Source organism: Neofelis nebulosa, chromosome 5 (assembly GCF_028018385.1).
Source record: "Neofelis nebulosa isolate mNeoNeb1 chromosome 5, mNeoNeb1.pri, whole genome shotgun sequence".
NCBI classification, from domain to species: domain Eukaryota; kingdom Metazoa; phylum Chordata; class Mammalia; order Carnivora; family Felidae; genus Neofelis; species Neofelis nebulosa.
In genome coordinates this window covers 155708855-155722723 of record NC_080786.1, presented here as the reverse complement: position 1 = coordinate 155722723, position 13869 = coordinate 155708855, and the positions used below count along the sequence as shown (strand labels likewise).

The 13869-nt window shown below is 60.8% G+C and overlaps 1 protein-coding gene across 1 annotated transcript in view; it reads right to left on the bottom strand.

Moving 5' to 3' along the window:
- The window catches only part of UMODL1 (uromodulin like 1), a 67854-nt gene that overhangs the window by 30060 nt on the left and 23925 nt on the right, over positions 1-13869 (bottom strand). The window contains exons 8-11 of the mRNA XM_058732086.1: positions 8162-8416; positions 6311-6423; positions 4600-4819; positions 489-626 (exon numbers count right to left, since the gene is read on the bottom strand). Coding sequence (XP_058588069.1) covers positions 489-626; positions 4600-4819; positions 6311-6423; positions 8162-8416 — 726 coding nt within the window. The remainder of the gene's footprint in view (positions 1-488; positions 627-4599; positions 4820-6310; positions 6424-8161; positions 8417-13869) is intronic.

Below are 13869 nucleotides of genomic sequence, written 5' to 3'. Positions count from 1 at the left end.
AGACACCTGGTCCTAAAACACCTAAACAAAACCCGCCAGATGCCACCCACAAGCGAGAGCCTCCCAGGCGGGCCCCAAGTGGGGACACAGGCAGTCTCGTTGGGGATTACGGCATTATGAGTATTTAGGGGGGCCCGTGTCCACGGCCTCCCGCGTGCTTTCAGAGGGTGAGGCAGGGCCTCTCCATCTGATAAATGAGGCCCTGAGACACCAGGAGAGGGGCTCCACCTGGTGGCTGCACAGCCAGGGCCTAAGTGCAGGGCTTGGTTCCCGCACCCAGGGGGCCTTTGGGAAAGGGGGGCAATTTCTCTGGATCTGTGCTCAGGGTGGGGCTTGGTGCTGGTCACGGACATCAGCCCGCTGGACGGGACATGACTAAGGAAAGAATGCGGGACAGAGGCCAGCGGACGTTAGAAAGGACGTGGGATATCAGGTCCCCGGGGGCGAGGGTGTGGCCCAGAAATCCTGGGGGAGGGGGTGGGGCGCACCCTCACAGGCCCGGCCCGCGCGGGAGGGGTTGGCGTCCCTGGCCGTCCGGCACCGACAGGTGTAGGAGCCCTCGACGTTGATGCACTGGGCAGCGGGTGAGCAGTCGTGCCCCCGGCTGTCTGCACACTCGTCCCAATCTGCCGGGCGGGAGAGGAACAGGACAGAGCCCGTGAGAAGTGGCCCTCGGGCACTTAGGAAACAGAACAGGGATCTGCTCAACCACGTCTGCAGCCAACCGGGGGAGGGGAAGTGCCCTGGGCATCCAGCGGCCCCAGAGGCAGGCGGTCCACAGATCCCTCCCCAGAAGCCTGTCCCCGAACCAAGACCGCAGGCTTGGCATCTGCTTGCTCCGACCTCCACGGCTGGCGGGGCTGAGTTGGCACCCACCGGTGTGGCTATATTCCTCTCTCGTGCATTCTTTGTCGCCAGACCCCAAAACGCAGGGCGCCTTCCCTTCTCTCTGATGTGCCAACATCGTCTCATGTTTTAGTACTTTAACAAAGAGAACCGAGCGAGCCAGGAGTCCGGCTAAGTGTGACCTGAACTTTCGGTGACACGGCCTTGGCACGCTCCTCCCCAGTCTGGGAAACCACTCTGAGAATCCCAAAGACACCATGTCACCTCAGCTTCTGAGCTGAGCAAGGAAGAGTGCTAGGTAAGTGTGTCAGTCCCCCCCCCCCCCCCCCCCGCCCGGGGTCCCCCAGTGCTTGCCCGCCCACCACGCCCAACACAGCCCGGCACTTTCCAGGACCAGCATCGGCCAGACTGTGAAACAAGGTTCGTGGGGACCACATTCCCTTCCCTCCCCGTCCTCTCCGACCTCCTCTTCCGGCCGTCCCTCCCCCACCCCCAGGGCTGCTACCCCCACTCATTCTTGCTCTAAGGAAACACCTGCTCGCCTCATGCATTTGACATGTGACTGAGGATAAAGCGCCGTATGTGATACTCATGGTAAACCTCAAGCAATAAACATCTCAAGCTGTATTCCAGGCTGGGGGCGGGGGGGGGGGGGGTCGGGGGACGGAGGGGCACAGGTTTCCCACGCCCCAGAACCCAGCCCTCAGATCACTGCCTGTCCCTCCCGGCCTCAGGGGAGCAGGTGGCCCTGAGCAGAGTTGTCTCTTGAGGAGGAAGGTGCCGGGGTACCTGCCAGGGGTGACCCGGGCGGTAAGGCGGGTGCGTGTCAAGGCCGGTCACGAGGTCCTTCTGCATGGGATTCTCTAGAGCCGAAAGCGGAAGCACCCGATCCGGGCTAGACCCGGGGGCTCGTCAAGCTGATGCGACAGCTTCCCCTCCACCCTGGCTGGGGCTCCTCGGCAGACAGGGCCCCGGTGGCCAGGCCCGCGGGTCTTCCTGGAGCTCGCCCGACCCCGCCCCCCCCCCCAGCCTGCAGGCAGCTCCCGGAGTTTCACGGGGAGCTGGAGGCCTGGGGTGGAGCCCAGGCTGGTCAGGCGGCAGGGCCCGGCGGAGAGCAGAGGTCCCGGTTGAGACCCGGGTTCCAACCACTGAGCACCCGGTGGCTCTTTTCAGTCGTGGTGAGTCACCTGGCCTCCCCAGCGCGCAGCTCATAAGCGAGCCCGGAGCAGGGCCGGGGCAGCTTCATTTGGTCCCATAGCAAAGCCCCAGGCCGGGCAGCTGTGCAGTTCAGAGGGAGGAGGCAGGTCCACAGGGAGAGCTGCCGGTGGTGTCTGCACCTTCCGGACCAGCCGGCTGAGCGGGAGGGCGGGGGGGGGGGGGGGGGGCAGGGGCCGGCCTTGCAGCTGGGCAGAGGGTGTCCCCAGAGGAGGGGACAGCCCCTGTGCCGAGCTGGGACTCCCGCTTGAGCTGGCCCCTCAGCAGTGGGTCGGAGAGACCCAAGAACAGGCTGCCAGGTCCCGCCGGTCCCATCTCTCCTGAGGGGGCTGCGCCCTGACCCTGCTAGCCCTTCCCCCACCTCCCCTCACCGCGTGGTTGGGACGCATTGACTCACGGCGGGCAAGAGCCCCCGAGTCGCGCAGGAACGCTCCGAGGGCACCGAGAAAAGTGTCTCTGTGTGAGCAGAGGGGACGGGAGCTCGCTGTGCTGGGGCCAGCTTGCTGGTGTCCCGTGCAGTGAGAGTGAATACCCTTCCCGGTCCCCCGGCCACGGGGCCGCCTCTAGGAGTGGGGGCTGCCCGCAGGCTCTCCTGACAGAAGCCAGCGGTCACTGGGTCGGAGGAGCCTCCACGGGGCCGGGAGCCCCCCCCCCCCAGATAAACAGCAGAGGCCTCCTCGTGGCTGGGCGGAAGGGGGACCCCCCACAGGCACCGCTCAGGGTCCAGGGTTAAGCAAACAGCCGCTGTCGGGCAGGAAGGCTGCAGGGCGGGACACGTAACACGACCTGCTGAGAACCCTAGAATATTAGCAGTGGGGGTGCCTCTTCCTCCTCTACAACACTTCTGTGAGGTGCTCCAGCTAGCCGGAGGCCACAAAGTTCATTCCCTGTCACTGCGAGAGGCCAGGCCGAAGTCCAGAATCAAGGGGGGCAGGGCCTCAGCCCCTCGGGGCTCTGGGGGAGGGTCCTCCCTGGTTCTTCCAGCTCCTGCGGCTCCGCGGGCTCCTTGGCTCTAGCCTCTGCCTCCGCGTGGCCTTCCCCCTGTGTCTCTGGTTCTCTCTTCTTCTGTGCCTTCTGATTTAGGGCCTCCCCGATCCAGGATGATGGCAGAGCCTTACTTGATCTGCAAAGACCCTCCTCCCAGACAAGGTCTGAAGTTCTCGGGGGACCTGTCTTTGGGGGCCACCGTTCAGCACACTGGCAGAGAGCTGGCAGAGCCTGACGCCTGGGGCACAGGGACAGAGCTGGCAAGTAGCCCACGAGGGCTGGCTGGGCCGCCTGCAGACGGCTCCGCTCTGGTCTCAGACGGGTCCCCAGGGTGCACCCTGAGGACCCACCCGCAGGGCACCCTGTGCCTCCCTGCACTGAGCCCCCGGAGCCCAGGTGAGGCCCGCCGGGTGCAGAGGACACCTGCCATCTCTGTCCCTGAGGGGGGCGTGACGAGCCCACCCCAGGCTGAGCAGGCGGATGCTTCCCAGGTGTGAGTTCAGATGTGACAGTCCCACGGCCTTCCCTGCATCCTTGGGTGGGAGGGCGGTTGGAACAGCAAGCCAGAATGCCACCGAGCTCAGAGCAGAGGACAGAGCTGGCTCTCGGACGCCCGTTCCGCGGACGGAGCCCCTGACAGGCTCCCGGACATTGAGCCTAGAGCCGCTCTCCCTGCAGGGAGCCTCGTCCCTGGGCTCAAACGGCCAGACCTTCCTTACATGTCGGCTGGCTCTCTCCGCCTCTCTGTCTCTGTCTGTCTCTGTGTCTCTGTCTCTCTGTGTCTCTCTTCATGTCTCTGTCTCTATCTAAGTCTCTGTCTCTGTATATCTCTGTCTCTGTGTCTCTCTTCATGTCCCTCTCTATGTCTCTGTCTTTGTATATCTCTGTCCCTCTTCGGTGTCTCTCTTCATGTCTCTGTCTCTATCTATGTCTCTGTCTCTGTATATCTCTGTCCCTCTGTCTCTATTTCGTCTGTCTCTCTGTCTCTCTCTTCATGTCTCTGTCTCTATGTCTCTGTCTCTGTCTGTCTCTCTGCCTATGTCTCTGCTTCTGTATCTCTGTGTCTCAGTCTGCCTCTCTCATCTGTACCTCTATTTCTGCCTCTGTCTCTCCTCCCTGCCTCCCCCCCACCCCGCCCCTCTGTCTCCAGGTCTCTCCCCTGCCCTGATCTGTGACTTCCTGCCTCAAGGCAACATGAAGTGACATTACATTACGTTTGGGCCAATGAAATAGATATAGACGCCTACGTTAGCAGGTGGCCCGGCCGCAGTGGTGCTGGGGCCTGACACACAGTCAGCCCCCGGTGCCCTTGCCCTCGAGGGTCCTCCAGCCCAGACCCACCCTGTGTTCTGGCCATCTGTGGCAGTGAGCTGCAGGGGCTCTGGGGTCCCCGTCCCACCCGGAATAAGGAGATGTGAGACGCGGGTAGGCTCCCCGATCCCACGGAGAGACTCAGAATGAGGATTCACATTTCACGTGCTCGATCCACCTTTTAGAGGGCCAGGGCTTTGGGGTGCCCGGCGGCAGGCTCGGGCGTGGAGGAGAACTGACCTTGCACGAGCGTCCCCCGCGGATCAATCTGGAACACGGTGCTGGCCAGCAGAGGCGGGAGCATGGGGGCCAGCGTGGAGACCCCCACTGGGAACTCGGGGTCCTGCACGGTCAACCTGAGCGTCGCCACCACGCTTCCAGCCTGGAGAGAGACCATCTGTGTCCTCAGCTTCCCTCTCCTGTGCAGGTCGGAGACGGCTGGCGGGAAGGAGTTTTCAACCTGGCCGAGAAGAGGCGACAGGCACTCACATAGAGCAGAGGCCTCTGTTAGCGTCTTAGAAAACCGTTCATCGGGGCCCGGGTGACCGACGGATGGTGAACAGAATCCACGCATCCCCTTCACGACCAAGAGGAGGTGCCCACAAACCAGCCCCTTGGGGCAAGCCGAGGCACCCCAGCACCCTGCGCCCCAGCTGGGCCTCCCCAGGGACGGCCGGGCCGGGCCGGGCCCCGTCGGCCTTGTGCGAGTCCGCGAAAACCACTGTAATCGGGGCCCCCATCTGGAACATGAGACGCCCCATCCGCTCTGTGTGCACACCCGAAAACTGGTGTGTGACACACAGACCCTGGGAGTGGACGGACAGACTGACTGACAGGAGGGACCCCGGAGGGACGATCCCATGGCTATTTGGGGCTGCCCCCCTCGCTGGCTGCATCCACCAGGAGACACACAGGCAACCAGGTGCCGAGGCCAGCGTGCCGAGCAAGGGAGACACCAGCCTTGCCCCGCGCCCCACCCCCCACACCGTGCCCGCACACACGAGAGGCTTTCCAGGCAGGAGAATGTGGACCCTCCTTCCGTCCGTCCCACGTCTACACGTCCTGCAAGCAAAAACTGCTAACTGCCCTTCAGCTGCAGGGTCTCTTTCCAAGACGTCTGTAGGGTGAACAGCGTAGGAGGAGACAGCGGTCCCTCCAGAGCAAAGGGCAGACTTGTTCACGTCTGATCCCGTAAAGACTGTGTCTCTCTCCTCGGAGCAACGTTTAGGCGGATTTCGGCCCCTTGCAAGATCCCGTTTCCCTAAGCTCGGGGCTGCCCAGCTGAGATGCAGACCGCTGTGTGTGTGTCCCCCCCCCAACCCTGGCCCCTCCGTGTCACCCCCGTGGGACTCGTGGGCCAGAGGGAACTGGCAGCAGCCTGAGGCTCACGCTGCCTGCCGCGCTGTGAATCCCGCGTCTTCGACCGGCGCCTCCCGACAGAAACGGGCTAAGTCATCGGTCTGCAGGAAAGGGAAAATCTCAGCCCATCCATGGTTCTGGACGGTTCAGCAAGTTGCTTCGCTCCCCAGTCGGGTCCCCGCTGGCCTGGCTCTCCCCGGCCGCGGGCTGATGGCTCCGGTTAGCCACAGAGAGGGATGGCTACGGGCACCCCCGCTATAGGCCTTTCGAGCAAAGGCGCCCCGGAGTGGGAGGCAGATGCCCAGGTCCCCCGGATGGAAGGTTCCACAGAAAGCCCGGCTGCACCATCACGTGACAGAGCCCGTCTGAATCAAAGCACGGTCTTCCAAGATGCTTTGGCCCCAAATCTAGATTGAGTGCCCCACATGCGGGGAGCATGTGGGTAATCACCGTGGGATCTGGGCTGGGGGGACGCGCCCTTGTGGCGCCGTCGCAGAGAAGGGGCTCGGCGTGGGGGCGGGTGCACACGGGAGGCTCGCCCAGACGCCCCCTCCGCCCACCATGGGCCACCGTGGTGGCACTTTGGCTTTACCTCGTGGAGCAGTTGTCGAGAAAAGTCCCGGAACTCGGTGCTGCTGCGGTTGAGAAGGGCCCCCGTCACGTTGCGGTTGAGGACCCTGACGGTGACTTGGAATACCCGGGCATCTGCAACAGCGGGGGACAGGGTAGCGGACGCTGGCCATCAAAAGTCATGTGCTTTGCTGGCACCGCTTCCCAGGAAGCCTCTTCTTTTGAGGGGACATTTGTTGGAGGATAGAGAGAAGCTGCTGGATCGGGGAGCCGCGTTGGGGGACGTGATGTAAGGGTGGTTTACTTCTGTGCTGGAGGGCAGGAGCCGCCTGACACACACACACACACACACACACACACACACACACACACACACACACTTCTACACCAGGGCAGGGACGGGTGGGACAGGGGCAGAGGCATGCCCTTGCGCGGGAACCGGCTCTCAGCCGGCACACATAGGGTCTGAAGGCCCCTGTGGTCATCCATCACCCCCCATGGCTGCCACTTTCCCAGCCCGATCACACGCACACAGCCAGCCAGCCAGGTCCTCACGCCGGACCCACCCGGGGCCCCAGCACTAACGTGACCAATGCGCCCCATCCGCCCGGGGCCTTCCGGGTTTGTGCCCCGAAATTCCCACGTAAAAGCACACTCTGCCCCAGGCCAAGCAGCAGGGGCGGTCACCTGCGAGGGAGGCACCTGTCCTTCGGACACAAGAAAAGCTGGGGGAGTAAGGTGGGACTGGGTGACACCCAGCTCTTCCTTTCCTGAGCGTAAAACCGAGGTTGGCGGCCAAGCCCGCTGTGTCGCCGCGTGTCCGCTCACCTAGCAGCCTCTCCCCTCCCCAGCTAGTGAGCTCGGGTCGCAGGGGCCGTTTACCACCGCTGCGTGCACACACCACGAGGGCCCCAGAAATGTCACCTGCGTTGTGCGCCGTGCCACTCTGGACCTTCGCCCATCTTCAGAGGAAACAGGTGTCCCTGTGACGTCAGCCTCGACCCTGCCCACGGCGCACCGCCTCCTGGAAGGTCAGTGCCCACCTGCGCCCGGGGAGTCTGCATTCTCCGCGAGAATGCCCACCACCTCCCAGGGGCTCCTGATGCGGCCGAACTAACTCAATAGAGCCTTTAAAGGGTAGAGGCCGATGTCATCAGAGGCCTGCTCATTCCGTCCCTCGTTCGCCCACCACCACCGTCACTGGCGCTAAGCCCCGCACGGGACAGGCCCCCGCTGCGTCTTGCGTGCTGCTGTGTCCGTGTCAGGGAGCTTTACCATCCCCGGCACCCACGTCCGCAGCCAGCGGCCGCCTAGGACACGGCTCCCGCCACCAACGTGACCGGGGCCTGCCCCACCCAGGGGCCGCCTGGCCGGGCCAGGGGGCATCAACTCACGAGGTGGGGTGAAGTCAGCCACCTGCAGAGCCCCTCCCCACCCCCTGGGCCACACCAGCTGCCCTGTTGGAACTGAATCCCCAGCTCGTACCTATAACATGTTGGTTTAGGTGCAAGAAAACCCCTTCACGGCACCCACGTAGCGGGCACCACGGTAGCTTTTCGAGTGCGTCGCGGGGGAAGCGAGGCAGCACCATGAGGCTTTCAGGTGATGTGAGCTGCGGTTTGGGGGAGTCACAGACTCAGCCCCGAGAACTCGGTGCGCGGAAGTCTCTCAGCGCGTGCGAATCTCTACCCTTTCTGCTGTGTTACACTTTCCGCCCCGCTCTCTGCTTTCTCAGTCCTTCCAACCTGAACGCGGGGCTCCCCGTGGACCCTCCTCACTGCAGGTGGGAGAGCGAGCCCCCCGGACGAGATGTGACGTAGGGGCGCGAGGGGAGACCACAGGTAGCAGGCGGAGCGCGCACACGTGCCCTTACCGGTTCTGACGGCCAGTGTGGCGGTGACGTTGGCCCCGCACCCCTGGTAGCCGGTCCGCACCCCGTAGAGCTCTCCGGCCTCCAGCCCCGCCACCTCCAGGCTCCTCCCCGCGGTCCTGGCGCTCCGGAGGAGCTCTTCCCCCTTGTACACCCGCACGTGGAAAGTGCGGGGCCAGGGAGAATGTAAATGCCAAGACACCCGAAAGCTGCTGCTGGTGACGTTGAGGGTCATGTAGTCCCGGATGGGAGGGCAGTCTGTGGAAGAAGAGAATGAGGAAGATGAGGCGACACCAGAGAAGCAACGAAAAGGCGAAAAGCCAGCAGTGGGACTCCGTCAGGCCAAGATAAAACCCTTCTGCACAGCAAGGGGAACCATCAGCCCGCAGGACGGGAGGAAATGTTCGCAAGTCACGTGTCCGAGAAGGGGCCAACATCCAAGGCATAGCGAGGACGTCTACAACTCGGCAGCAAAAACGCCCCCCAGAGTCCAGTTAAAATGTGGGCAGAGGATCTCCGAAGAAGACGTCCGCACGGCCAACAGACACGTGACAAGATGCTCAGCGTCACTGACCATCAGGAAATGCAAATCAAAACCACACGCAGACACGAGCTCACGCTGTCAGCGTGGCCAGTTATCAGAAGGACGAGAGAGAACGCGCTCGCCGATGCGGACGTGCGCCGCTGGTGGGGGTGTGGTGGGCGGGGACGGGATGCGGGTGCCTCAAAAAGTTAAAAATAGATCTACCCCACGCTTCTGGGCGTGTATTCAGAGCAAAGAAACCACACTTTCCGGGAGACACCGGCACCCGCCCCCCCGTGTTCATTGCAGCGTTATTCACAAGAACCAACACAAATGCAACCCAAGTGTTTGCATTGTGGCCACGATGGTGCGTCAGGGGATGAACTGTGTCCTCCCCAAATTCATCCCTTGGAGCCCTAACCCCCAGCACCTCCGAATGTGACTGTGTTTGGAGACCGGGTCTTTAAAGAGGTGATTTAAAGTGAGGCCGCGAGGGTGGCCCTACTCCAATCTGACCGGTGTCCCTATGGGAAGAGATCAGGACAGACACACACAGAGGGACCACCAGGTGAGGACACGGGAGGGGACGGCGTCTGCACACCCAGGAGAGAGGCCTCAGGAGAGGCCAGCCCTGCCCACGCCTGGATCGGGGACTTCAGTCTCCTGGACTGGGAGCGAATGGGTTTCTGTCGTTTAAGCCGCCCAGGCTGTGGTGCTCTGTTCGGGCTGCCTGAGCAGATGAGCACACATGGGGTGTGCCATTTCTGTGCTATGTTTGTAAATGTGATCTCGACCCCGAGTCACAGGGCCCTAGTGTTCTGATTCACTCGCTTGTGGTCATCTGCCCAAGGACCTCCGCCGGGATCGCTCATCACTCGGAAGCTTTGGCTCGGAGGGAAGCCAGAGTCACGAGTCAGGCCGGGGCTCCTCGCGTGTCCCTGTCGAAATCCCCGCTTCAGGGAGCAGTACTCTAACATAACAACCAAGACCTGTTTGAATACTCAAACAGAAGTCAGTCTCTCTTTGGGAAATAGGAATTCTGTAAAAAGTAGACGGCCCTTGGTCTAGTCACCATAATTTTTACATCAGAATTTGAGTTCTATAGAAAACAAGCCATGAAGGCTTTTAAAAAAATCTTTGAAAATCCAAAGTAAAGAAAAAATAATTAAAAAGTGTCTGACGTTCCCCCAAGCCCCTCACATAAGGATTCATAGGACACATGCTTTCCGATAGCATGACAAAGTCCTGCCTTCCTGGACAAATGCGTATGCCTCCTCTCAGTCAAAAATAAACGCTGGTACAATCCAGCCTGTTTTGCCTCGGCTGCCAGGAGGCTCAGAATCAAGTTTCGTGCCCCACTCTTGTCCTTCGCCCAGCCTTGCCGTGTCCTGAAATCACAGAGCCCTGTGTGAGTGTGCTTCCCCACTGAGCCCCCACGGGGCCCCCAAGCAGGTGGATATAAACCACTGGACGCTCATGCCAGGTGAGCCCAGCCCTTCCTCCGCCGTCATTGTCGCCCACGATCGGTGCCCATCTCACTCCTCACTGTTCCTGGTGACTCTGCTAGGATGGGAGGCGGAGCGTACTTCGAAGAAGACGCACCTGTCTTTTTTACTGAATGGTCCAGTATTTTTCTGTGCGTTTCTCACGCAAACGGACAGGGACGCAGTTTCACATCCTTCCCGATGCCGTCTTTTGTGGCAAGAAAAGGAAGACGTGACTTGGCCGAGGGGCGGCCAGGTCTTGGGGCCTGAGACTGTGGGTCTCACCCACCCCCACCTCCCTGCCACTGGAACCCTGAAATCAAAAAGACGCCCCCAACCTTCCAACAACCACGTGGCGGTCAGTCTGCCCCTCAGCAACAAAGGGGTCGTGGGAAAAGCAAGGAAGGGCTACCAAGCCTTCTCCCCAAATCCGCTCAAAGCACAATGTTTCCACGTAGGCAGGCCACACGACTGTGCTGACAGCTCAGAGCCTGGAGCCTGCTTCGGATTCTGTGTCTCCCTCTCCCTGCCCCTCCCCTGCTTGGGCTCTTTGTCTCTCTCTAAAATAAACAAACATTAAAAAAAAAAAGTTTTAATAAAATTTTTAAAAAATGAAAAAGGCTGTCGCTACATCTGTGAAATGACCCGATGAATGGGGCACGGGAAGAGTCTAGAAGGTACCGGGCTGGCCGGAGATTCAGTCACTCTTCAGTTAAGATGCAGTCGGTCCCTAGGTCCCTGGGCCAAGAAGCTGCCGACCCGGCCGTTTTGAATGCTGTGAAAGCTTCCGTGCTGCCGTGGGCCCAACATTCCCGCCGCTGAGAGAGTCTGGGGGCCTGAGGAGCCCCCCCCTCCCCCGAGGGTAAGGAACGCCACCACCAAGCACTCACGTGGCTCTTTCTCCCATCGAACACCCGGAGCTATTCGCACTTGTCCACACTGAACCATTTTTGACCAACTACCGCGGTAACTTCGCGTGATTTGACGTTCATCCAACATCACTGCACGCTCAGCATCACCACCGACACTGATGGAAACGACGCTGAATTAAAGCCCACTGGCGTGCCAGACACGCATGCCCAAATGACCGAGCCAGCGTGGCCCCATTCCAGGGACTTGGACCGTGGGGACTCACAGGGAGCTCTGAGCTCCCTCTCCCATGACACCGGTCATGCCGCCGTGCGAGCTGTCAGTGATGCGGGTACAGCCAACGTTTGCCGAGTGCCGTGGGCACCAGGCAGGTTTTCCCGTTTAGTCCTTCCAACAACGTTACATGATGGCTCTACTAGGATCCCATGCTACAGAGGACACAACTGAGGCCCGGAAAGGTCAAGGAGGCAGTCAACGGCAACACTGTCCAACAAGTAACGACAAAGTCACTTGCTGTCTATCCCACCTGGGTGCTATACTGCATAGTGACCTCCCAGGACAGCAGGTCCTAATCACCAGAGCCTAGAAATGCCACCTTCTTTGGGAAAAGGGTCTTTGCAGGTGGGAGCAAGTTGAGGATCTCGAGATGAGATTATCCTGGATCACCAGGGCTGACCCCAAATGCCGTCACCAGACTCCCGTCCTCCAGGTCCGCCAGGTGCGTGAGAGGGTCAGTGGCTGTGGTTTTAGGCACCTCGTCTGTGGCTCTTTGCCACAGCCATCCAGGAGGTGGCCTCTTCTTAAACCGCTTTCCAGGCCACTGCCGGCTGGACAGTGCTGCTTATGGGAAGCTTCCTACATGCTTTGCTGCACATCTCACAGTCGAAGGCTGATCGCACCTCCCTAGGACAGACCCGGAGCCGTTTCAAATGGAAACGGTCCTTCTACCCCCTCCCTCTGTCTTCCCAACAACTTGGGTTCTTGTCCCTCACTAGCAGGACACCTTCCCATCGCCCTAGAGCTTTCCAACGCTCCTCTGAAAACGTGGCCCCAGAACATAATGCCCAATTCTTGGCTCTGCGTGAAACGAGGGTACCGTTGCCCTCACGTCTTCACCATCCTACAGCCGTGAGCCAGATCCGGAACCTGACATTTGTCTCGGTCACACAGCAGATTCCCTGCGTCCCCGGGTCTGGAACTGCGTTTCTTCTGGGCAACGCTGACCCATCTCTGGGGAAGCAGATCAGGGGCTACCGGGAACGCCCCCTTTCCCGTGATCTCCCGGGTCCGCCTCTGTTCCTCTTTTCCCTCCAGCCTGCCAGCTTGCCACCTGAAAAGGTGTCACCCTGTGAAGGTGGAAATGCGGAGGACTCCGGCCAAGATGCTGAGCGCCCGGTTATCGGAATCCTGGCCGCCAATGAGGAACGCTGGCATCCGTGAACCTGAAAGGCTGCTTCTCGCCAGCCCCGGCCGCCTCTCCAGCCAGCAGCCCTGCGCTGGCCAGGCCACAGGTTGGCGAGACGTTTCTTCATGGAGTGCAACAGCTGTGAGGCGCCAGCTGGGAAGGAGACAGTGCGGGAGGGAGTTAGGGGGACCCTGAATACGGTTCCACCTGATCCCCAAAACAGATCGTGTTCCCGCAAGAGAAGCAGGCACCGCGAGGTTATTTCTGATGGCTCTTGCCTTGTGCAAGAATCCAGCCGCCCATCGCGTCACTCACTGGATGACTAATTTCACAGGAACAGCATCGGGGATTCGTGCTGTATTTTCCACGGGTCTGTACTTCCAAACCATTCCAGTAGACTGCTCATTTATATCAGCGTCTAAATGGAAAACATATGCCGCTTCCCTGAGCGATGTGCAGTTGGGATTCACTCCGCCTTCCTGGTCTGGAAATGCCGCCTGTGTCTCTCCTGCCCTGCGAGAAGTGAGGCCAGGGCGGTGCAGAGTTTTTCCCACTTGTGTTTCGCTCTCGAGCGGCCCTTGATCTCGAGGGAATCTTGTCGCCCACGGCGTCGAACAGCCTGGCAGAGTCTGGCTGACGGCATCCCTCACGGTGAGTGGGGTCTGCTGTCTTTTCAGGTTACTAGCCAGAGGATTTTCGGTGACTGTATTCCAACCTTCTGTGCTCGCCGAAGGACAGGATTCTCCCCCGGAGGCCACAGTACAGGAGACAGAGGATGGTCTGCGGGAGGCTCTGTGCGAGGCTTAGCGGGCACATTTGCGCGTGGAGGGTGGTGCTGATGTCGAATCAGACCCCAAAGTCAGGAAGCACAGCAGAGGAGCGTTTTGTGGCCGGAAGTGAGGCTGGCAGGTGCATTTTTTTTTTTACCACCCGGGGACCCGAGGAAGAGTCACCGCTAATAAACACTTGCTGAGCGCCTACTGTTTGCCAAGTACAGGGATGCACTGGCAGTGACCAGGAAACGAGCCTCCCGGCCCCGTGGGATTTCACCTGCCGCGAGATGGAACATTCCAGTGGGAGAGGAATGCACACCGCCCGCTCCTTGAGGGGTGCTGGGGACCAGCCCCCTCCCCAGCGGGGGCTCACAGCCTCTGCCCCTTACCCACAGCAGAGCAGGAAGAGTCAGTAAATAAAAACCTTCAATTATCACCCCAGTCCGGCTCTGCATCAGCAAAGAAAAATCCCACCACCCTAGAGTGCTGGTCCACTCCTGACCCTACACACGGGGACACGGCCAGCGGGATGCCCCGTGGCGGCTCTGGGTCAGGAACAGATCATTCAAAATCGGAGAGGTGTCCTCCAGCCAGAACACTGCTAGGAAAGGTCGCCTCGGGTGACGGACGGGGACCGGGTTGTCCGTGAGAACCAG